Source organism: Anolis sagrei, chromosome 1 (assembly GCF_037176765.1).
Source record: "Anolis sagrei isolate rAnoSag1 chromosome 1, rAnoSag1.mat, whole genome shotgun sequence".
NCBI lineage: Eukaryota > Metazoa > Chordata > Lepidosauria > Squamata > Dactyloidae > Anolis > Anolis sagrei.
In genome coordinates this window covers 248,203,232-248,228,868 of record NC_090021.1, presented here as the reverse complement: position 1 = coordinate 248,228,868, position 25,637 = coordinate 248,203,232, and the positions used below count along the sequence as shown (strand labels likewise).

Here is a 25,637-nt window from a genome sequence, read left to right as displayed (position 1 = left end):
AAATCATCCTGGAAGACTTACAAAAGCCTAGAGGAGTGGTGTATGTTGACCATGGTAGATGTTGACCAACATGGAGGATCTAGAGACTCCTAGATATAACATATCAATCAAATCTGTGAATAATCAAACCCATAAAAGTGAAACTTGTGAATGTGGAATACTGGCCGTATTATACTACTTCTGTGATGCTGTGATGTTTTTGGCAGCAACCACATTGTTGCCCAAAATATGCAGTAAAGCCTTAACAAGATTCCAGAGGAGTTAAAATGCAATAACTTTCAGTGAAATTGTATTTATAAATCAATCCAAAGAAACACACATATGTTTCAAAATATACACTTCAAGTAAATTGAGGACAGAAATGGTAGCAACTGTCTATATATCCCATGCTATCATAAACTGCAGAATAAATGTGATTTGAAAGTGTCCTAAATTAAGCACCACATTCGGGAACTAATTGCAGATTTCTTAGCAACAGGTATACAATATGCTTCTTCCAAGTTTTATTTCCTTCTTTCTCGAGAAAAGGGAAACATTTGGCACAGACTCCAAATTCTTTACTCCCACTGGGAAATAGATCACGTTTACTGCAGCTGGCAGTTAAAAACTGAAACATTTCAGATTATGAAATGTGAATTTCCCCTTCTTTTGTATAAATAATAATCTGTGCTGTAGCCAAAGGTGAAACTCCTAGACTTCATTTTTGGATCTATGCGTTAGCATTGATTGCTGAACATGTTGTCTGCAAATCTATATAAATAGTTTATTTATTTTTTGTATAAAGGATACAGCAGCACCAATAGGATCTTGGAATTTTATATATAGTGACATATATGCCTCCAAGGCAGTTTTTTGCAACCTCACATCCCTTTACAAGATTCAGGGGTCGTTTCCTTAAAATTTTGAAGTGTTAGCAGAGGTGGGTGGGGAGAAGACTTTCCCCCCTGAAAAACCCCCAGAAATATTCAGAAAAAAATCTTTTAAAAATCTTAGCATGCTTTAGGGATTAAAAGTCATTTTGTTATTGTAGGATGATGCAGTATGTATAAATTTCCTTGACATGACAGGTTCATGATTACTGTATTAAAAAGTAAGTCTGCAGTGGGTCCTTGGTTGGGATTAGGTTTCACAATCCTCTGTGAATAACAGATTTGGTGGATGCTCAAATCCCATTACTGTATATATAATGGATATATTTCTAAAATATTTTCAAGGTGTTGAAAGTTGAATTCAAGGGGAGACCGTATTTATTAAAAAATAGAGCAATAATAATAGGTAAAGGTTTCCTTTGACATTAAATCTAATCGTGTCCGACTAAAGGGAGTGATGGTGCTCATCTCAACTTCTAGGCCGAAGAGCCAGCGTTGTCCGTAGACACCTCCAAGGTCATGTGGCTAGCATGACTGCATGGAGCACTCTTACCTTCGCACCGAAGTGGTACCTATTGATCTACTCACATTTGCGTGTTTTCGAACTGCTAGGTTGGCAGAAGCTGGGGATAATAGCAGGAGCACCGTAAAACATCTGAAGGGCCAAGATTCTCTCTCCCCCCCTCCTCGAATCGCTCGTTCTATGTACTGATTTTATACTAATGCAACCTGTAGATCTCTGATTGCTTTTTCATTTTATTGTGTGGAGGGGAGAGCACAGTTCGAACAACAGAACATGAAGGAAGAAGCTGTCATGACTTCAGTGCCACTCACTGTTTATTCAGTTACTCTCCCTGTCCCTCCCTCCCCCCCCTCCCCCGGGTGTAAATGATAGAGACACAGGTTATTCTGCCTTGATTTAGCAAAGTGTGGATCAAGCGTATGTTCCTGTGAGGGAGATGTGCTTAGAAGGCACATCAGCCAAGAACCTACAAATGAATGGCTTATGGAGTAATATGAACTGTCATTCAAGGCAACACTTCATACAACTGATGAAATAGGCTAATCCATGTAAGCTTGTGCCATAACAAACCATTGATGCATCAAACTAACACAACTGCCCATTTGGAAATAGCTTTTGTTGTCTGTTTCCAGCAAGAACAGAACTGACAAGAAACTCCTGATTGCACTCACACTGCTGAAGACAGTGCCATCTAGTGTCTGAAATATATAATGCCACAGTGAGTAAGTGGCTTCCATTTATTACTGCTCGGGCTATTGGTTGTTTTATGATGTTGTTTTATGTTATTATGATGTTTTTTATTTTATTTTATTGCATTGTGTTTTAATCTATGTCTGTTTGGGCTTGTCCCCATTTAAGCCACCCCAAGTCCCTTCGGGGAGATGGAGGCAGGATACAAAAATAAAGTTGGGTTGTTGTAGGTTTTTTCAGGCTAAGCCTTCGACAAAAAATAAAGTTATTGTTATTATTATATTTCTGTATCCATAACAAAAGTAAAAATATATGTGTGTGTATGGCTGAGGTGCCCACTTTCACAGACAGACTCCCATTTCCACAAACAACCATAACCCCCTCCTATGAGGAGCCACCAAAGGCATTGCAGGTTATAACGAGCACCATAAACAAAAGCCACCAACCACTGCCAATATCCTCCACAAACACAATACTGCCACCACTCAAATGAAGGCTTTCATACCGGGACAATTTCATCCTAGATTTTACGAGTTTCCTCCACCACAGACATCTCAGTTTTTCTGACTCTCTCCATTGGTGTGGAATTTGCATGATCCCACCCACTGCCTCTCCCATAACCCTTTCCTACTCTTTTCTGTGGGACACAGCAAACAGAATGGAATTGATCAGCAACTGAACTTACTGGAGGGGTTTGGGGGGCCGATAACATGGTAGAAGTTGTAGTTCACCCTGCATCAAGACAGAGCACTGTAACCCCCACCAACAATGGACCTGGACCACATTTGGCACACAGAACCGCCATGACCAACAAAAAATACTGGAGGGCTATGCAGGGATTCACCTTGATTTGGGGGAGTTGCAGTTCACTTACATCCAGAGAGCTCTGTGAACCCAAACAACAATAGATCTGGAACAAACTTGGCACACATACCCAATGCACTCAGATTTGAATACTGGAGATTCCAAATCTACTCAGTGTTATTGACCAGAGTTTTGGACCATCAGTGATTCAGATTGTATACAAGAATCAGTGAAGTATGGTCAGATAGTGTGACATGTTCTGATAATATCACTTTTTGTAATGCTATTGCAATCCAATCTAAAACAATTTCATTCAGCTGTTTTGTCTGTAGGATTTAAATTGTTTCCAGAGTATCTGCTACCACAAGAACCAGAGATACTGTTTTCCCCTCAGAAGCATTGAATCTCAGTTTATAGGTCTCATAATTTCATAATATTTTCCCTCTGTCTTCAGTTCTGATGTCCCCTGCAACTAACAAATGGTCCAAGCTTTCTTTTTCACAACCATGATTATGTTTGTCACATTATGTTATCATTTGAATCTTAAATCCCACATACCTCAATATCATCGACTTTTTAAAGCTTATGTTTCCATTAATTCTCTGCAGATTGTTAGATCATATTTTCTGCACAGGTTCAAATGTATCTTTGAATGTATCTAAATGTATCTAAAATGTAGTGATTTTATCATGGCGTTTCTTACAACAGGCATGGGCAAACTTGGTCCCTCCAGGTGTTTTGGACTTCAATTCCCACAATTTCTAACAGCGTTGAGCCCCTTAAGTGGCTGAGGGAGAAAAGGAAAGGATCCGAGGCTGTTAGGAATTGTGGGAGTTGAAGTCTAAAACCCCTGGCGGGCCCAGGTTTGTCCATGCCTGCCTTACAGCCTGTGTGATCTGGGTGCACAGATTGTAGTAAGATATTTTCATCTCTAAACGAAATAACTGTTATTGCTGCTATTGTTCTTGTTATTATTCTACAAGCTTGGAGTATTAGTCAGCATATGTAAGGCATTTCAGTTTTTCAGGATAACCTCATTTTGCTGCCATATTGTTTTAGTTGACAGCACCTTATTTACTATTAGAGGGGATTTCTGCTCCTATATATGTGAGCGCATGCATTTTAACATGCAACATTTGCATGTCAAAGGCAGTGCCTCTTTGCTTAAAATGAGTGACTTGACAGTAGCTTTGCCAAAGGCATGACATGGGATGGCACACTTTTGAAATCTTAATAATTGCATTCACATTAATTAAGAAACTCACCTGTAGGAAACATTTTCGTGCTTACATAATGTGCACATTTTACATTTATTTATACATTAATTCAGAAATTTCAAGGTGACCTTTATGATGAAACATTTTTTAAAAAACTGAAAAGGCCTACTGTTTTAGATCCATTAACTTTTAAGACAGGAGTGGATAAAGTACAGCCTCCCAGATGATATTGGATTATAACTTCTAGAGTTTCATATACTTGGCTAAACTGTGTGGAGCTGATGGGAGCTGTAGCTCAGAAATATCTGGATGTCTAACCAGCGGGCTCGAAATAATTATCAACAGGCCACGAAAGGAAGCTGGACTCCTCATGATTTGTTCCTGTAGCTACCAAACACAGGAGCCTGGCTGTGAGAGCAAAGGAGGAAAGTCCTTCCCACTTGAAGCTGAGCCAGTATCAAGAGCACTTTCCAGACAGTGTGTTGAAACATGTTAATGTGTTGTCTGCAGTGCGTAGGTGTGTCTCACGAACGTAACAAGAAACCTGAGTCTATGTGAAATAAAAAATAAATCATATATATTAAAAATATCACTGAAGGTATTGTCAAAAGCTTTCATGGCCAGAATCACTGGGTTGTTGTAGGGTTTTCGGACATGCTCTAGAAGCATTATCTCCTGATATTCCGCCTGCATCTATGGCAGGCATCCTCAGAGGCTGTGAGGTCTATCACTGAAGGTTTAAACGAGATATGATGTGTTTCCATATATTGTGTTACTCAATGTATGTGTCCAGATATCTTATAAAGGGTTGGTTTAACCTCTGGTTTGCTATTAAAACTGAATGACTGTGTCGCAAAATGATGCCTGTCTAAAAAGCGTGTCACCAACATGAAATGTTTGGGAAACACTGCCAACCCCGTTCCCTTTATGCTTGCTGCAACAAAGGATCACCTTGTTCTTCCCCTGTCTCTGTTGGCCTGTCCTCTTGCCATCCCTGTTGCTAGTAATACTATGGCATATCAATGAAGGACGCCAGGTAGGAGGGCTCTGGGGCCCCCAAGCTGCATGAAATCAAGGAGGGAAGGGAATAGGAGAAAATCTCATTTTCCCATATCTCCTTTGGCTAGATCACCCACTAGTGGCCCACATCAACCATGCAGATCTGCTGCTGGTGAACAGCCCACGGAGGATAATTATTTTACCAGGGCCTCAATACTGAGTGTGAGATATCCTTAGGCAGTGGTTCTCAACCTGTGAGTCCTCAGATGTTTTGACCTTCACCTCCCATAAATCCTAACAACTGGTAAACTGCCTGGGATTTCTGAGAGTTGTAGGTCAAAACACCTGGAGACCCACAGGTTGAGAACGACTGGCCTAAGGGATTTTTTTCCCCTACAATGCAACTCATGGAGCTAATTATAAAAGGAAATTGTACATTATAGTGTGGATATTACTACTGTACCCCTGCTTTTAAAAAATGAAACTATTTTAAACACCAACGTTCTGGTTTATATTTTACCAAACTTTAATTCAATCACTGAAGTAACTCGGGTCACCTGATTCAGTAATAATTAAAGAACAGAACTAGATGTTATCTGCCCCAGAAGATTGTGCACTAACCTGTTCTAGGAATATTTACACATAAGCATGTATGATGAAAGGTTGGTGGCTGTATTGTAAATTTTACTGGAAATTCAATGAAGTGTTCATGAGTGTAATAATAAGGTGCTGAATTGTATATTATTGATGTGTGTAAAGAACAAATACATGGTCAAAGGACAAACACGTTTGTGTTTTTAAAAGGCTTGACCTACATATTTGCAAATATCAGATACTTTAACTGGAAGTAGCAAGGACTGTTCCCAAGTTTCAAAACTGATTAACAAATTATGACAAACGTCTTAAGAATTTGGGTGGAGTTCAGAGTTCTGTTTAATATTAAATCCGTAACATAGATAATACTGATAACAAAACAAATCATTTTGGAAGAGAGATAGTGATAATGATGTGGCACACATTTTGAAGCATATATAGGATTTTGAACAAATTATGAATTTCTAACAAAATTCTTTACTGTGGCAAGCAGATCTGCATAGTAATGACATGCCATTTTGCAAACTTTTCATGCTGTTATAATTTAGTTCTTTTAAAAATGTATCTTTTAAGAATGTGTCTTGGTTGCTGGCACATCAAAGTATATCTTTCACACTCCTGTTTTAAGGAAGAGATCTATTTGCATTTCTTTCTCAATTCTGTGATAGTTCAAATATAATGTTTTGGTTAATAGGTCTTGTTTTGCTTTGCCTCTTTTATCTAGTGATACTTCATAATTCTTCTGTCATATGCTGAGAACAAAACAAGAATTATTAGTTTGTTGTGAAAAGTTTATTAAACATCATAAACTTTTACATATCTATTTAGAAGTATGCTCAGCAGTGTTCAATGGGACATGTGCAGGCATGGGCAAACTTCAGTCCTCAGGGTATTTTGAACTTCAACTCCCACAATTCCTAACAACCTACTGGCTGTTAGGAATTGTGGGAGTTGAAGTCCAAAACACCCAGAAAGCTGAAATTTGCCCATGCCTGGCTTAGAAAAACCTCTTGCTGGCAAAACTATCCTAAGCCTAGATCCTATTTACATTGAGTATGAGCCCCTTGGAACACAGCTAGCATACCTTGAATTGAGTCTCTTTCTATGAAAGTAAAATAATTATTCAGGGAAATTGCACGTGCTTAGTGAGGGCCCAGCAACCAGACCCCCCCCCCCCCCAAAAAAAAACAACCTTCGGCAGCCTTTAACCCACACCATTAAGAAACCAACCCAGTGATTCCCAAACTCTTCAGGTTTGGGATTTCAACTCCCAGAAGCCTCAACTACCTTGGCCAAAATACTGAGATGATTTATTGTTTAGGAACCACTGTATCTACAGCACTGTATTAATTTGAAATAGTTGCCTTGGGATTCACTATAAACTTGATGCAGTTTGACTCCACTTTTAACTGCCATGGCTGTATGGAATCATGGGATTTGTAGTTTGGTGAGGGAGTCACTTTCAAGGTCTTTGGCGGAGAAGGCTAAAGACCTTGTAGAATTACAACTCCCAGGATTTCATCGCAGTGAGCCATGGCAGTTAACAAGAAACCCCAAGGGGAAAAAAACATAAAAGATGTCCCCAAACCCACAACAGTAAGGAATTATTATACCTATTTATACTTCACTTTTCTCTCTTAAACAAGATTCACACCAGCTCACAGCATTAAAAACAATAAAATTTAAAACCTGGGTTGCTGTGAGTTTTCCGGGCTGCATGGCCATGTTCCAGTAGCATTTTCTCCTGACATTTTGCCCACATCTATGGCAGGCATCCTCAGGGGTTGCGGGATCTGTTGAAAACTAGGCAAGTGAGGGTTATATATTTGTAGAATAATGTCCAGGGTGGGAGAAAGAACTCTTGTCTGCTTGAGGCAGGTGTAAATGTTGCAATTGGCCACCTTAATTAGCATTTTATGGCCTTGATGCTTCATACATCTACGGAACCACTGACCACATAGGGAAACTGATGAAGAAGCACAATGTACAAACAATCTACAGATCCACTAAGAAAATCCAACAAATGCTACATTCAGCAAAGGACGAGGGATCCTCTCACCTCCACAAGAGTCTACCATATACCATGCAGCTGGTAGTTTACATAGGGACCACCAAATGCAGCATTGCCCAAGCACAAATCAAGGAACATGAAAGGCACTGCAGATTAATTCAACCAAAGCACCTGATGAACCAACCTGGATGCAGCATATTATGTGAGAACACAGAAATGCTGGACCACTCTGACCTCATCACACTTTAAATCCACTTTAAATCTGGTTGCTGCCTCCTGCAGAATTCTGGATTTTGTAGTTTAGGGAGGAGTCTTCAACAGCCTCACTAAACTATAAGCCCCAGAATTCTACAGGAGTCAGAAACAGGATTTAAAGTGGATTCTCGAGGTGTTTTGGACTCCAACTCCAAAACACCTCAAGGAGTCCAAAACACCTCGAGGGCCAAAGTTTGCCCATGCCTGCTCTAGTATGATGAAGTTGTAACAACTACCATGCCGGACTACATAGAGAAGCCATTAAAATCCACAAGCATGTGTACAATTTCAATAGAAAGGAAGAAACCATGAAAATGAACAAAATCTGGCTACTGGTATTAAAAAACTCTAAAATCAGGACCGTAAATAAAGAGCAACGCTCTGAAAATAGAGGAATTCCAGATAGGAAACAATCAGGGCCAGCTAACACCTCCCAACAAAGGATTCCCTCAGGCACAAAGCAGCCAGGCTTTGAAGGTGCAAGGCTATTCAACGCTAATTAAGGTAGCCCATTGCAACATTCACACTTGCCTTAAATAGACAAGAGTTCTTTTTCTCACCCTGGACATTCCAGATATATAAATTTATTTATTTGTTTATTTATAACATTTATATGCTGCCCTTCTCACCCCGAAGGGGACTCAAAGCGGCTTACAAAATATATATACATACAATATATTATAGTACAATATCAGTATTATGTATTACTATATTGTACTACACCATTATATTGTAATATTATTTGCAAAATTACATGTAATATAAAATATATAATTATAATATTGTATTATTATTAGTAGTATTATATTGCATTACATTATAATATTATAAATATTATATGTATTGTCGAAGGCTTTCATGGCTGGAATCACTGGGTTGTTGTAGGTTTTTCGGGCTATATGGCCATGTTCTAGAGGCATTCTCTCCTGACGTTTCGCCTGCATCTATGGCAAGCATCCTCAGAGGAAGTAAGGTCATAGATGTTTGCATCTATGGCAAGCATCTTCAGAGTCAGGAGAGAATCCCTCTAGAACATGGTCATATAGCCCGAAAAAACCTATAACAACCGAAATATTATATGTATAAGGTAGGTAAAGATTGTCCCCTGACATCAAGTCTAGTCGTGTCCGACTCTGGGATGTGGTGCTCATCTTCATTTCTAAGCTGAAGAGCCAGTGTTGTCCATAGACACCTCCAAGGTCTTGTGGCCAGCATGACTGCATGGAGCGCCGTTACCTTCCCGCCGGAGCGGTACGTATTGATCTACTCACATTTGCATGTTTTCGAACTGCTAGGTTGGCAGATGCTGGGGCTGACAGTGGAAGCTTAAGCCGCTCTCTGGATTCAAATGTATATACAATATATTATATTATGTTATTAGTAAAGTTGCCCAGTTTCCAACAGACCTCACAACCTCTGAGGATACCTGTCATAGATTTGGGCAAAACGTCAGGAGAGAATGCTTCTGGAACATGGCCATACAGCCCGGAAAACTCACAGCAAGCCTTCGACAACCTACAATGAAAAACCTACAACAAATTAACATTAAGCCAGAATTAAACACAGAATAAAGAGCTAAAATCTCATGAAACTAACCCGGTGGTCCCCAAACTCTGGTCCTCAGTGTGTTTTGCACTTCAACTCCCAGATGCCTCAGCCGCCTGGGAGAGTGGTGGAGGATGCTGGGAAAAGAAGTCCAAAGTGCTGAGGATTAGAACCACGTCTTCCTAGCCCCGGGGAGAAGGCCATCCCGGCTTTCCTGATTGGCTCTCCGCTGTGCTCCACGGAGAGCGCGTCACAGAGGTAACACGAAGCAGGCCCCGCCCACCCGCTCTGAACGCCACGTACCTCCGCCCGCGCAACCGCACCTTCATGCCTCGTCCCGCCGCTCGCGCAGCTGAGCGTGGCTGCCTCGCGGCGGACCAATCGCAACCCAACGCGATGCCCAGAAGGAGGGCAGGCTCCGCCAATCCGTGCGCTCCGGGAGGTAGGACCTATTACTATGGCAACGGGGGCTAGGATTTTTTTCCCTAATGCTAGAGAGACCTGCTTCAGCAAAGAGAGAGAGAGAGAGAGAGAGAGAAAGGAGTGAAAGGAAGGAAGGAAGGAAGAGAAAGGAGGAGAAAACCGCACCAGTTGTGCTGCTCTGAGGGGGAGGCTTATCAGCTGGTGGCAAAGGCTTTTCCTCAGGATCCTTCTTCTCCCCATCTCCATAGCTATGAAGGTAAGCTAGTCTCCAAACCTGGGGAGCATCTACATTATAGAATCAATGCGGTTTGACACCACTTTAGCAGCCATGGCTCAGTGCTACAGAGCCATGGGAAATGTAGTTTGGTATATTCTGGCAGAGAAGGCTCAAGACCTTAGAAAACTACAACTCACATGATCCCAGAGCATTAAGCCTTGGCAGTTAAAGTGGTATCAAACTGCATTAATTCTACAGTGGAGACCCTCTTCTTGGACTCTGGAGTTTCTTGTTTGACCCACGTTAGCAGCATCCTTGGCCCTCCAGGGGAAGGAAACAAAACAAAAGATGGGCATATGGGAGTTTGCTTGCCTTTTCATTTAAGCTGTGCTAATGATGAGTGTGTCTATGGCTGTGTTATTGCTACTGTAATGTAGGTTTCTTCTTGGGATGTGGGTGTGTGGGATTGTCAATGAAGGAGGAGAGTTAAGCTGCTGGGGCAGAACTAATCTGACACAGCAGCCTCTAGAAGGCTATGCGTTCAAGGCTTCCTTGTGAACAGCCCAGTGACACAACCTCTGGGGATGCTTGCCATCGATGCAGGTGAAATGTCAGGAGAGAATGCTTCTAGAACATGGCCACAGAGCCCGAAAAACCTACAACAACCCAGCCCAGTTAGTGCCAGAGAGGAACTTCCTTGTGATGCCATTTAGGCCCCACCTGGGAAAAGGTGGAGTCAGTGGCATCGCTGGCCTCCAAACAATAACAGAAAGTGCCTCCAGTAGCACGGATAATTATTATCTGAGGTCTCTTTGTCTCCGAGTTGGCAAAGGCATTGTGTGCCTAGCTTCTTCAGACATAAATACCTGTTACTCAATTATGGCAGTCCCATTATGGCACTGGTTCTCAACCTGTGGGTCCTCAGATGTTTTGGCCTTCAGCTCCCAGAAATCCTAACAGCTGGTAAACTGGCTGGGATTTCTGGGAGTTGTAGGCCAAAAGGAGAACCTCTCCATTATGTGTTTCTCTTGACAACCCAGTGGGTGTGCATCACTGCGTTTTCGGTGTATCTACAGTTGTGGTTCCCAACCTTTGGACCTCCAGGTGTTTTGGACTCCAGCTCCCACAATTCCTGACAGCTGAGCAAATGACTGGGATTTCTGGGAGTTGAAGTCCAAATAACATGGAGCACCAAAGGTTGGGAACCACTGATCTACACTATAAAATTATTATTATTATTATTATTATTATTAATAAATCCCCTTGATACTAATAATAATAGCCTTGCATTAATGCAGTTATCAGACTGGCGCAGTAGGTTAAACCAGTGGTTCTCAACCTGTGGGTTCCCACAGGTTTTGGCCTACAACTCCCAGAAATCCCAGCCAGTTTACCAGCTGTTAGAATTGCTGGGAGTTGAAGGCCAAAACATCAACAACGGGCATCGTCAAACTGCAGCCCTCTAGCTGTTTGGGCCTTCAACTCCCAGAAGTCCTAACAAGCTTGTTAAATTGTCAGGAATTCTGGGAGTTGAAGACCCAAACAGCTGGAGGGCCGCAGTTTGAGGATGCCTGATCTAGGGATCTGCAGATTGAGAACTGCTGGGTTTAACCCTTCTGCCGGCAAGACTTCCAACCGAAAGGTCGGCAGTTCAGATCCGGAGAGCGGGGTGAGTTCCTCTCTGTCAGCTCCAGTTTCTCATGCGAGGACATGAGAGAAGCCTCCCACAGGATGGTAACACATCCGGGTATCCCCTGGGCAACGTCCTTGCAGACGGCCAATTCTCTCACACCAGAAACAACTTGAAGTTTCTCAAGTCACTTCTAACACCCACAAAAAAAAATTAAACTGCATTAATTCTACTGTGTAGTAGATGCACCCCTGGTTGGGATGTAAACATGTTGAAGCAACTTTCAGGGGTGCATATTGTATTACATTATGATCTGGGCACACAGGAAATAAAAGTAGCTGTGAGCTCCCACATTATTTTGCTTTCCAAGCATGGCTGATGTTGTATGTTTGAATGTTTCAGAGTCAGGTCTTTCATGCCTTGTGCAAGCAAGGTGTTCCTCATATGCGAGCCGCATCAAAGTTAATGGGCTCCTAGGAAATGGGACTTGAGTAATCTGTGGGCAAGAAGAGTTTCCTCTCTTATGCACACCTTTCATGGAAGAATATTTCTGTTCCGCTCTATTGTGCTGTCACAACAATGGTCTGCAAAATCCTATATGATAATGTATGCCTAATACAATGAGTCAGAACAACAAACCATTCCTGTTTCTTTGTAATCCCGTTATCTGTAAAAAATAAAACAATTTCTCTATTCATTTTAACCTTGACTGAATTAGCTTCAAAGTCTTATTTATAGATAAGATGTTTTACTGAAACACCACAAGTGGTAAATGTCATCACACTACAGATTAAAAGGGATGTGAGTGATCATGTTTTTTATAGAATTACAACCAGGAAATCAAATGATCTCCTTTGTATATTTAATAAGAGATTTGTATGAAAACCATGCATACAAAGTATTGTTAATTTATACTAAATGGGACATCACCAAATTTAACAGGTTGGTTGGTTTCAAATATGTGGGAAACCTTTTCCATTTGTAGTTGGTCAGCTACTCCATAGATAAAAGTATTAGGGTTATTGAGATTTTGAGTTGCTTTCTGCAAAGAATAAGGGCAGATCTGGAAATCTTGCTCTTCTCTTGCTATTTTTCTTTATGTGCTATTTTGCAGCACACACAAAAAGAGAAAAATACCTACTGTGAAAGTGTGGATGATTTCCCTTCTTTGGAAGATTAGTTTAGTACAGTGGTTCCCAAATTTTTTTTGGAGCAGGGACCACTTTGACCAGGGACCACTCTCCATCATTAGTACCTAAAGGATTACGAATCAGTTTTTGCTTAATTTAAGATTTGGTTTGGTTATTTGGGGTACTGATTCAGAAAATTACATTGGATAGACCACATCAGCTCTAGTTTCTGATACAGAACATATGCCATCCAGTAGTCATCATCTGCTTGCCCACAGAAAACCGTATTTAATAATCTAGAGCGAGGCTCGTAGCCAGAATTTCGATTCGGGGGGGGGGGGGGGCTGAATTTTTTTCAGGGTGGGTTCGGGGGGGGGGCTGAGTTTCGTGAGGGGCTGAGTCTGAGTGAAAAAGGGTCTACGTTAGCAAACCTTTTGTATCATTATCCCAATACCCCATGCATATGGGATATATTGAGTATGGTGATCAGATCATGATATGAATAAACATAACAGTTTAAATAATGCACCAGTAAGGCCTTTTCGCGAACCACCATGAGAATTTCGGGGGGGGGCTGAAGCCCCTCAAGCCCCCCCCCCCCCCGGCTACATGCCTGTCTAGAGCTGATGTGGTCTATCCAATGCAATTTTCTCAATCAGCATCCCAAATAACCCCAAGAGCAGACCTTAAAGTAGAAGACCTAAATACTAGAAATATTTCTGGTTGTTGCTTATGATGTTTGTTTTATTATTGTTTATGATGTTGTTTTTATGCTGTTTTAATGTTATTTGCCTTGTTTTAACTGTATGTTGTTTTGGGCTTGGCCCCATGTAAGCCGCCTTGAGTCCCTTTGGGGAGATGGAGGCAAGGTATAAAAATAAAGTTCTTCTTCTTCTTCTTCTTCTAAAAACGAAGATACCAAGAAGCCTCCACTTCCAGGTGCCACATGGAATGGCTACGCTCAGGGAGAGGGAGGAGGAGAAGCAGCAATCAGGAGGCTTGTTGTACCTTTGGTGGATACTCAGCCACTCCCCTCCTGACTTCCCCATTGCCTCGGCACTATAAGAGGGTTCTTGCTCCCTCTCATTGCAACGGTGATAGTAATGGTGAGACCGCAGACCATATTTTAGTTCTTGGGGACCACTGGTGGACCACAGGTTGGGAGCTATTGATTTAGTAGAATATCCTCCTGCTTATCAATTGAATATGATAGAAGATTTGAGGCTAAATATAATATTAATTCTAAACAGAGTTTATCAACGTGAATCAACAGAGTTTAAATTAGTTTTGAGTAATAGGTCCCACTCATTTAATTAGTTTTTGTAAGGACTGTGTCTGGGTTTTCCCTATTCTGCGTTGTCTTTTATATTAGATTCCAACTATTTCTACAATGGTATATTATTCCATGCATTTCTCCTTCACATTTAATAACATGACAAAATCCCACTAAAATTATGGAGAAGCATGTTTCTCTTTTAATTATTTGAAATGACAATGAGGGAAGCCCTAAACATACGGACTGGTGAAGAAGCTGCATTGACAAATAAATCCCCATATTGATTCAGCTCCAACAAGAACAGACAGGATTGTACTATGTGTCATTCAAGAAGTGCCCATCTCTTTAATTAATGCAGGGTGTTGTTTAATTGTTTAAATATAACCTGTGTGAGTATATTTAATGTCCTGATGATTTATGGTAAATAAATTGTTAGGGCTCTTTTGTGTTTGCACTGCAAATGTATTAATTAAGTACAAAATGGAAAATATCAGTACATGGGTTTTAATACAGAATGCTTCACAATGTAATATCAATGTGTTTACACTTTGTCAGTCGCTTTTCCTTATGAGTTTTAATATTAGTTTGATTATAAGCTGAACTTTGTTTAAAAGTTCATCTGCACTAGAAATTATTTTTTAAAATAAATTGTTATGAAACTAACTGCAGAACCCCTTACTAACATTATAAATATGGTAGTAGTTCATTATTCTACTGCTCATTTTATCACTGCTTTTTGTTAATTAAAAAAAGCTAAAGTAGGATTAATAATAGAATGGCATATAATTTGAAATTCTCCTCTTTTGTAAACAGAGAGCCAGCATGGTGTAGTGCTTTGAGAGTTTATGATTATACAGACCAGCATTTGAATCCCTGCTTGGCCATGAAAACCCACTGGGTGATTTTGGGCAAATCATACACTCTTAGCTTCACAAAACCCCCTTGATAGGGTCATCTTAGGACTGCTGTAAGTCAAAACTGACTTGAAGGCACACACTACCACCACCGAACTTGAATCCATTGTATACACACATATGGAATTCAAAACATATTCCTCACCTGCCTTGCTTTTGAATAAATCTGCACTCAAATTTACTTGTAATCAAGAGGTGCCAGAAGTCTTGTTTAAAGGTAAAATAAGTTTTTAACATTTTTCTTACTTGTCTGCAGGTTTTCCTTCTTTTCCCTGTGACTTGGGCTTTAAAGAATAAAACATATCATTGGGGATGCTCAAAAATCAGTTTTAATGGGGGGGGGGGATATAATATTTATTCCCTGAACATTTATATCATGTCTCTTTTCTTTTGAATCTGTCACTACACCTTTCTTTTGTGGCTTTTGGAAGACAGTATTATTAACCCTTCTTCCCAGCTAGAACCCAATTAAAATATGGGTAACCTCATTTGCTTGCATTTCTCCTTTCTCTATGGTCTTTTCTATATTCTATTTTAGGCTATATGCTCATTGGATGCACAATTATTGTGCACACAGGTCTGTCAAACTCAGTAAATTATTGTGTAGATGTGAGTTGGTGTATAAGCTGTTCTGTTTTGCAATCCCCCATATCTTACAGTTTTTACCACTGAACTTTAGTGATATGAAAAGTATTTTTACTTTGCAAGGGTTGTTTTATCTATAAACAAGATGTTACTGCCCATCTTGATTGCAAACCAATTACAAACCCAAATATAGTCTTAGGCACATTGATATGGGAGTAAAAGCCACATTTAATGGCAAAATAGCACTTTTAAAGAGACAATTCTGTACCAAGGTTATGTTGCCCAGTAAATAGTGGAGATGTGAATTTAAATCCTCCCTCAACCATGAAGTTAATTGAATAAATGTAGGCCAATCACTATTGTTTTAATTAATTGCATTTTAAAATATTTGATGCTGGTGTTGTTGTTACTCTATTACATTTATTTGTATATCTCAGCTTTCTTCCACAATTGGGACTCAAGGCAGGTTACAATATAAAAAAATACAAAAAGTGAGTATCAAAATAGAATCACACTATTCATACGTAGTAATAAACCTATTTATTTATTTATTTATTTATTTAGAGGATTTCTATACCGGCCTTCTCAACCTCGACGGGGGACTCAGGTCGGTTTACAGTACATATCAAATACAATCAGATAAAACAGCAAATACAACTCATTACATATTAAAATAGTACAACTCAGTACAATAAAACCTCATCATTACATCATTACAGTTTCCTATGCCAAATCGTCAATCCAGTCATGGTCATAATCATATTCATAGTCGTAGTTCATCATAATCCATCACAGGGAAGGTTCCAGGTTCAGTCTTTGAATGCCGCATTCCAGAGCCATGTTTTTAACGATTTCCTGAACCTCAGGAGGGAGGGGGCAGATCTAACCTCTAGTGGGAGGGAGTTCCAAAGCCGGGGAGCCACCACCGAGTCCTGTCTCTCGTCCCCACCAACCGTGATTGTGAGGGTGGTGGGACCGAGAGCAGCCCCCCCCCCCCCCCGGAAGATCTTAGTAGCCTTGATGGCTCATAGGGGAGAATCCTTTCGGACAGGTAAACTGGGCCAGAGCCGTTTAGGGCTTTATAGGTCAACACCAGCACTTTGAATTGTGCCCGGAAGCTGATCGGCAGCCAGTGGAGTTGGCGTAACAGAGGGGTCGTGTGGTCTCTGTACCCTGCTCCTGTTAACAATCTGGCTGCCACGCGTTGGACTGATTGAAGCTTCTGGGCAGTCTTCAGAGGCAACCCCACGTAGAGAGCGTTGCAGTAGTCTAAACGGGATGTAACCAAGTGTACACTTGAAATTTAAAGATTAAAAACCATTAAAATGAGATTAGTCTAAAACATTACAGCACTCTTAGTCTGTTCTTTTAAGATTATCTGGTTCAGAAAATAAAAATAAATATGTATTAAAAATAAATATTTCAGAATAGAAAGGTTTTGCCTGATAACAGAAGGATAGTAAAGATGAAGTTATTTTGGGCTCTCTTGTAAGGAAGTTAACAGCCTAAGGGCAGCTTCTGAGAAAGCCCTATCTTTCATCCCCGCAAACCACTGGTGGCGCAATGGGTTAAACCCTTGTGCCTGCAGGACTGGTTGACCGACAAGTTGGTGGTTCAAATCCGGGGAGCGGGGTAGGGTCCTGTCTGTCAAACACCAGCTTGTCATGCGGGGACATGAAAGAAGCCTCCCACAGGATGGTAAAACATCAATCATCCAACGTCCCCTGGGCAATGTCTTTGCAGATGACCAGTTCTCTAACACCAGAAGCGACTTGGAGTTTCTCAAGTCACTTCTGAAATGAAAAATAAACTCTGCATTTGGCTTTCATGGAGCTGAGATAAGAGCTCCTCATGTTCTCAGTGCATAGGCAATCTTATGTGGGGAAATATAGTTTGCCAGATAGCCTTTCTCTGACCTTTCCAGGCCATAACCATTTCTTTGAATTGTGCCCAGAAATGAACAAGCTGCAGGTGGAGTTACTGTGAGTAGTATGGTCCCTCTAACTAACCAGTCCCAATTAGTGCTCTGACTGCAATCAGTCTGCTAGAAATACCCCTGTATTGTTTGTTTTGTAGGTTATCCACTAAGCAGGTCACTAAAGCTGTTTCTGTTTCCTAACCTTAAACCAGACTGAAATTGATCAATGTAGCTGGAAATGGTAAGCTGCCACACAGTCCTATATCTTGTCTAGAAATGGTATGTCAAGACACTGGCCAGTAATTGTTCATTACAGAAGGATTTAGGAAGAGCTTTTTCACCAGATGTGTAACAAATGACTCCTTTAGGTGAGTTGGAACTCTGCCTTGTTCTAAGGAAGCATTAACTACCTGCTTCACCCACTTTGCCTCTGTCCTGTTTAATGAGCCATGTAGTACATATGTGCTGGCTCTCATCTCTTCAAGGACCCTGTCCGCATCCTTCAGTTGCATAAATTGAAAAGTATCTCATGACATTAAACAAGCAGGATCCAAGGATACAACCCTCAAAGCTGTGTCACCCACAGCATCTAAACTGGAACAGATATGGCTAATGTTACCTACAAATGCTTCACAACTGACACTTATTTCTCAGTAAAAAAAAAACACTTTGAAGATAGGTTAGGTTGATGATTAAATGGGGATGTGGGAAGAGGCACGTGCTACCTGTTCACGTGTTGGAAAAAGAACCAGATATACCTGCACCATACAACTAAAATATGTACATTTTCAAATCTCCTTGGTTGTTTGAAATTGCAGTGTTAATTTTCTGTTAAATCTGAAGTGACATCAGATGTAACCACAGGCCACATTTTGACTGTTGAATGTTGAAAGAAAAGCGTTTTGTTGAGTTCTTGCTACTGTGAGAGTTGCAACATTTTCTTAATGATGTAATTATGAAGCACAGTGGCTATATTTGTACAGCATTCATACTAAGATATACAGTATATCTTCAAAACCAGAACCACTGTTGACTTCTGTTTAAGAGAGCATTGATTATATTAAACCCAGCCTGTTCTGAAATTATTACATTATGTAACGAAATTTGAAAAAAAAATCTCTTCTGGGTTTGAAAGTGTTATTTCCTGTTCCATTGTGTGGTACTTACTTTGAAAATAGTTGTTATACTCCAGAAACTTGTTTTTTGTGGCTGCCACAAACTCTGTTGAATTGGTTGAGACTCTGAGATATTCACTGAAAAACTGTAGCAAAATGTGCTGCAGGATGTCCCACAAAAAATGAAGTTTTTGCAATTTAATAATTTTTTTCCATGTTTTATGATAGAGCCAGTTAAGAAATGACATTTATAACCCTGGAACATAAATTGTGTTACATAGTGTAACAAGTGTACATTTCTTGATTCAAGAACTGAATTACCCCATTGCAACCCGCAAACTCGGTCTTTCCCAACTTGTGGCCCTGCAGTTGACAAATAATGTATTATAGACAGGAAAAGGCTTCTATGAGAAATGTCATCTTTGGGTCAAGCATGATTGACTTCAAGTTTCTGTGATGCTTTTCTTCCATGAATGTTTGTCTGAAACATTAACACCATTTGTTAACCTATATATTCAGAATAATCATCCTTTGTCTTAAGAAGTCTCTTTATTTTAGAATTCTGATATCATACTGAGATACCTTTAAAACAATTCTTAGTTCAGAACAATTCATTCTCGGAATGGGATCTATGTAAAGCAAGAGCTTGAGCTGCCTCCCTGCACCTTCTGGAGGTCTCTTTTTGAAACTTGCAGGCTCTCTCCTGCTGAAACTAAGCTTGTTGTCTTTGAACTAAAATCATTCTACCAGATCCTCATAATCCAGAATTTTTACCTCAGAACCTCATTAACTAATTGTTTCTATTGTAGAGGATTGTGGTTAACTTGTCCTCTACAACGGGTTGCTGTGAGTTTTCTGGGCTGTATGGCCATGTTCTAGAAGCAGTCTCTCCTGACATTTTGCCTGCATCTATGGCAAGCGTCCTCAGAGGTTGTGAGGTCTGTTGGGAACGAGGCAAGTAGGGTTTATATATCTGTGGAATGTCTAGGATGGGAGAAAAAACTCTTGTTTGAGGCAAGTGTGAAGGTTGCAATTGGCTACCTTGATTAGCATTTAATGGCCTTGCTTCATTGTCCTCTTTGACTTTGCACTTTTCCATCCAGTGATGTTCCCTAACTCTTCACAAATCTAATGGGATCAAGGAGAGGTAACTTCTGATGTTTCTTAAATATAGCTTTCTGGGAGTATTTTCCCTGTGCATAGCAGCTCCCCAAACTACCTCTTATTTCTCTTGAGAATTGATATATTAGGGGAAATATTATATTGTTTTTGGACTTTATTCTTTGTCTGCCTCTCTTAGCAACCACTATGACTTCTAACCGCTTAATAGTTTTTTCCAGTTTTTAATTTTGCTGTTTAATATTTGCTATTCCACAATGCAGTTATTGTATGTTGATTGCTATGTATTCAATCAAATTTCTTTTTTAGAGAGCTCTTTGTGAGTATGTGGTTTTCTTTTTGATCCAATTTGCCAGATGCACTGTTACCAAAGTTACAAGATCTGTGATAGGCCTGTGTCCTCGGATCATGTATGATTTTATTCATGTGTTCTACTGACATATCTGATAAGAATTACAAAGAGGAAAGAATAGTGAGGATATGATATGCTGTGTTTGTATCATGTATAACTAAGAACAAGAGTAATTGTTCACTATTTTTGTTACAAGTTTTTTTGTTCAAAAAACAATGTATCTAAAGAGAAATGTGATGTGGCATATGAATACAATCTATAAAGAAATGTAACATGCTAGACAAGAATTGCATTAGATATGAACTCTTTGTTATTACATAACCTATCTTCGATTGTATTATAGAAATGTTTGAAATATTTAGGTATTTTTATCTCATTAAAGAGTATTTTTAAAGAGAAACAAGTCTTAAGATGCTCGAAATGTGTGTTTTTTTAAATTTAAAAGCCCAATGTATTTCCAGCCTGTCTGAACTCTTAAGGCCCTCTTCAGCAAGCTATATAAAATTACAAAAGAACAACACATACATCTCATTGGATGAAATCATTATTATTGTTGTACATTGTCTATAGCCTCTACATATTGAAAAGTTTCTGAACCAGAAAACGGAACAAATGAAAACACATTGAACAAAAGCTGATTTAAAAATATCTGTTAAATGCATGATAGAAAAATACTGACAACATTCAAAGGTGGATCTATGTTAAAGAAAGGGACTAAGAACTCTGAAAGATTTTATAAGAATGGGTGATAATCAAGATTCTTGCTCAAGCCTTTAGGGACCAAATATTTTTATCCCAAAATCCATTCCACTTTTTAGTGTCTTTTTAGTGTTTTATATAGCCCCTAAATAATGTCTTAAGCGGAGAGATGAATGTAAGCATATATAATAGTGGCACATCTATTGCCTATGAGACTAGAGCTCCTGGTTGAAATAGATTTTCCTCCTATACCTGCTAAGACCTCGGGACAACTTGCTTTAGTTCAACCAAGAAAGGTAGAGGAGGGAACAGATAAGTATTTGAAGTGCTGGAAAATGCAATTTCCAGAATCCTCGATTATTCACTGTGCTGATGGAAGTTATAGTTCAGTAACATCTGGAAAGCCACGGTTGCTTATTCCTGTAGTACAGGAATTTATGGAGATATGTCATAATCAGTGAGTAATGCAATTTTTGTTTCTTAGGGCTGATGTATGTTTTGTCAAGCCTATTAACAAACTAGTATGGTCATAAGCTCATAGCATAGCTTAATTAAATTTTCAAAATCATGAATTGGCTTTTCAGTATTACAGATTAAACCTTAAGGTGATATGAGCTTTCTGTATATGGTGTTCTGCACACACACATTCAGAAAGGGAACCCATTCATACATTCAGCTGAGGATTGTCTACTGTGGAGGAATCAGTTGTGTGTACATCGTAAGCTTACCTTTTCTGTGTAAAATCTCTTGCAGTGTGTATTGATAATTAGAGAATTTATATTCAAACCAAATACAGATCGCATAAGCTTGAGGACAACTTCAGTTTTCCCAAAGCTGTTTTTCCAGGTGGATGCAGCCTTCAGTCCTTCAAGCATTAGATAAATGTGCATATATAGAGAGAGTCTTTTAAATCTAGGTGACAGTTCTTTAATTCATGTTCCGATGTAACTACTATTTTCATGAATGAAAATAAAAAATGCACATTTGTTTTCATTTAAAGGGTGAAAGATTTATGAGGACTGGAATTTAGATCAGTTGTTTTTTATTGTGGATAAATCAGATGAAACATTCTCTTCCTTTTAATCATTCACGGGTATATTGATATTTTGTAAATAAATGTAGTCAATGTGCATTTTTATTGGGAAATCAATTTAACTTGGAGTTCTATATTACGTTCTGAACTGGGGTGGGCTGTTTGTGGCCCTCCAGGCAATGTTGTGCTTCAGCTGCCATAGTCACTCACCACTGGTTATAATGGAGCCCCCAGTGGAGCAGTGAGTTAAACCCTTGTGCTGGCAGGGCTGAAGATCGACAGGTCGGTGGTTTGAATCTGGAGATGAGCTCCCTCTGTCAACTCCAGCTCCCCATGCGGGGACATGAGAGAAGCATCTCACGAGGATGATCCAGACACCTCCTGGACAATGTCTTTGCAGACAACCAATTCTCTCACACCAGAAGCGACTTGCAGTTTCTCAAGTCACTTCTGAAATGAAAAGAAAAACTGGTTATGCAGATGGTAGTTGCAATATAAAACCACGCGGACTCTTCTCTTTCTCTCAGGCTGAAGTAGCCAAACACACAAAAAAACCTATTTGTTGTACCTTCCTTGGCTAAGGAGGGACAGGGCTACCATTAGTAGTGGCAAAGATTTGGTAATTTGGGCAGATATTGCTTGGCAGGTAGAAACTACACCTGCAAACAGTAGATGTGTTTTTACTATGCTTGCCAAGTCACATCTGTGCTGTTCTTTAAAAATGTTTTGAGACACCTGACTTTTTATTTATCTACATTTAGTCTGACCGCCAGGTGTTCTCTAGGTGATATTTTCCAGACATATTACACTTAAGTTGAGATGCCTGTGACTGACCATTCAGTGTTCCCCCTCTTCATAGTAGCAGGCTGCCTCACAACTCACCATGCAGTCTTTTGCAAGGAACCAAACAAGAGGCAAAATTTATTATTTTGTAAAAATAAAATAAAAACACAAACAACAAGTTACTGAGGCCAACACAGGCCTCAGGGAGTTCCACTGAGGAACACAGGTTTTAGGGATATCGTCCACCATTTACCTAGCCAAAGAAACCCCTGTGTTCTACCAGATGGTTCTGCTTTGGGATGATGGGGGCGGTTCAGCCACAAAACAATAGAAACTAGTTGTGGATTCAGACAAGAAGCCTAGTGAGAGGCAGTGTCAATGCTCTGGGAAGCAACTAATAATAAAAAATGTGCACTGTGCTGCCTCTACACTACTTTGGCTAAGCTTTCCCACTTATGTTCATGGCTTCAATTTATCGGGGATGTCCAGTCCACTTTTGCACATACCAAGGAGGTCACATCAGTGATCACGATGCATATCAGCCAGCCTGTCTCACCCTAATAAGGCAGGGCCTCTCATAATGCTCAAGGTCACCCCACTAATAGCCTCACCAGAATCCCCAGAGCAATGCTGCATTGTTGATTTTGTATTGCATGTTTAAATGTTGGAAGCCGCTTTGGGTCCCCATTGTGGGAAAAAATGGCTTATAAATAAATTATTATTATTATTATTATTATTATTATTATTTTACTGACACAAAAATACAGTATGTCACAGCAAACAAGTTATATATGCTGGATTTCGTATCACAAAATCACAAGTCAAACGCTTCCCAAGCATCTAGTACTGTGTAATTTGTTGTTGTTGTTGTTGTTGTTGTTGTTGTTGTTCTTGTTGTTCCCTTCATAGTCACCATGAGTCAAAGTCAACTTAATGGCATGATACAACAAAACTATTTTGCACCTTAACCTTGTTGAGTATTTGTGTGGAAACAATCCCAATGAAATCCATTTCAATTCCAGTTTGCTAATACATCAAAAATAGAGAAGACAAAAGGGGTGAATACTTCTGCAAAGCCTGTATTTCTGTTTTGTGGCTAACAGTTCTACACTGAGAAAAGGAACATAAAAGTGTACACTTTCTGCTTCCTCTTGCTGTTGTCATTCAGTCAATGAACTGTGCGTCACCTGGATTCACTACCATGATGATGTCTTGCATAGCAAAATTGTGACTCACATTAATGTTTCTCCGAGTTGAAAGTCTGACTCATCCAGTCACTGTTGAAATTGTTGGTACATATACAGAGTCTTAGGGCATGTTGCTTCCATATCCAGTAATACATTTGCTACTATAGCTTCTTACTCTAAAAAGTGATCCCTTTTGTATTTGAAAGAGAAAAGATAGGAGGTCTGATCACACTTCAGGATGTTGCAGTGAACTGCATAGTATTTTAAACGGAACAATGAGAAAGTCCTAGCTTGGCAGTCTTCCTTCCGAGAAGCCTACACAGTAAGCCTCTGTTAAAATAGACACTGCTGCTCTGCTCCACCTCAGGCGTCAGGACCCTAATAGAAGAAGCTTGCTTTCCTTGTATTTCCAGCTCCCTCCCACCTTTTTCAGGTCACATTTGCATTCTTTTTCCTCAATTATATTTCTTTCCTTGTATATATTTGTATAGATGTATAGACATTTTAATATCAGGAAAATGGTTTACATCCCACCCATAGATAACCTCTCAAATACACTGAACCTCTGCTTCTCTTCAGTTCTTCCTAGGTAAGATCTCTCCATGCATTTTAAAGAGAGAGGAAAGTGGTCGTTCGTGACATGCTCTTAAGGTTATTTATGGGTAATAGCAAAATCAACAATTTTGGCCTAAGATATGACCTAGACTTTTACATGAGGTAGACTTATATACACAGTTGACTTAATTCACCAGTATATATGAATTGTGCTTTCTTTGCTGCTGCCCTCATTTCCTCATACTTCCAGCTTGATGGCTCTTCATTATGTGTAATCCTACCATTCAGCCTGTTACTGTTACTACTATTAATTTTGTTGCAGCTGCAGATATTATGCAGCATATAGAAATGACACAGAAGCATTTTATATGGCCACGACCAAGTTCCACGTAGAGCTCTATGTATTTATATTGGGTTCAATACATTTTGTTTACACAGTCTTAAATAGATTTGAGGGCCCCTCCCTTCAAAACCATTTTTGTTTTATGTCTGTGTTTGCAAACTTAAACATACATATTCCAAACTGATTCTACATCCTAGATGAAGTTTTTTCCCCTGATGATTTTAGTCTGTTCCTGATTCATTCACAATAGTTTTATTTTCATGTTAAGATTGTTTCATCAGAAGCATCTAGAACTATGGATCTTATATACAACGTGTTCAAGATTTCATTCCAAAGTGCCTTTTCTCAGAAAAAAACAACCCTGCACTTAAAACCATTAGATCTCTATATTTGGTCTCACTGTATGGAGTTATTGTAATGCTTTATTTATTTGTTTGTTTGTTTGTTTGTTTACAGTATTTATATACTACTTTTCTCACCCCTGAGGGGAACTCAAAACGGTTAAAAAATAATGGCAAAATTCAGTGCCTGTGAAGACTAAAATCCACTGATTGTGGTAATGTGGATTTTGGTCTCCACAGTTTTAGGGGAACCTATTTTTCTTTTTAAAATTCAATGCCTTACACACATAAACCAAATCATAAATCAAACAACATATGACTAAGCATAAAATACAATAGGACAAATTCTCTCTTTTAAGATTGAGATAATTATCTTGCACATTAAATTTGCTCCCTATAAAATAAGAATAAATTTGCATATCTCTCAAGGTGGTTATTATGATCTAGGGCATGATATTTCAAGGTGGTTTTGATTTCTTACTCCATAGCAACAATGAAGTCTTGTTCTAT

General features: G+C 39.5%; 2 protein-coding genes across 3 annotated transcripts in view; one reads left to right on the top strand and one right to left on the bottom strand.

The window, feature by feature from the left end:
• Positions 1 to 9,724, bottom strand: part of PIK3C2A (phosphatidylinositol-4-phosphate 3-kinase catalytic subunit type 2 alpha) — an 84,537-nt gene extending 74,813 nt beyond the window's left edge. Inside the window, exon 1 of the mRNA XM_067462632.1 lies at positions 9,559 to 9,724. The gene's annotated coding sequence lies outside the window, so the exon portion shown is untranslated. The remainder of the gene's footprint in view (positions 1 to 9,558) is intronic.
• A 224-nt stretch (positions 9,725 to 9,948) lies between these two features.
• Positions 9,949 to 25,637, top strand: part of NUCB2 (nucleobindin 2) — a 42,134-nt gene continuing 26,445 nt past the window's right edge. For both annotated transcript variants that reach the window (XR_009631025.2, XM_060767826.2), the window contains exon 1: positions 9,949 to 10,186. Coding sequence is in view for 1 of the 2 variants with exons in the window: in XM_060767826.2 (XP_060623809.2) it covers positions 10,181 to 10,186 (6 nt within the window). In the remaining variant the exon portion in view is untranslated. The remainder of the gene's footprint in view (positions 10,187 to 25,637) is intronic.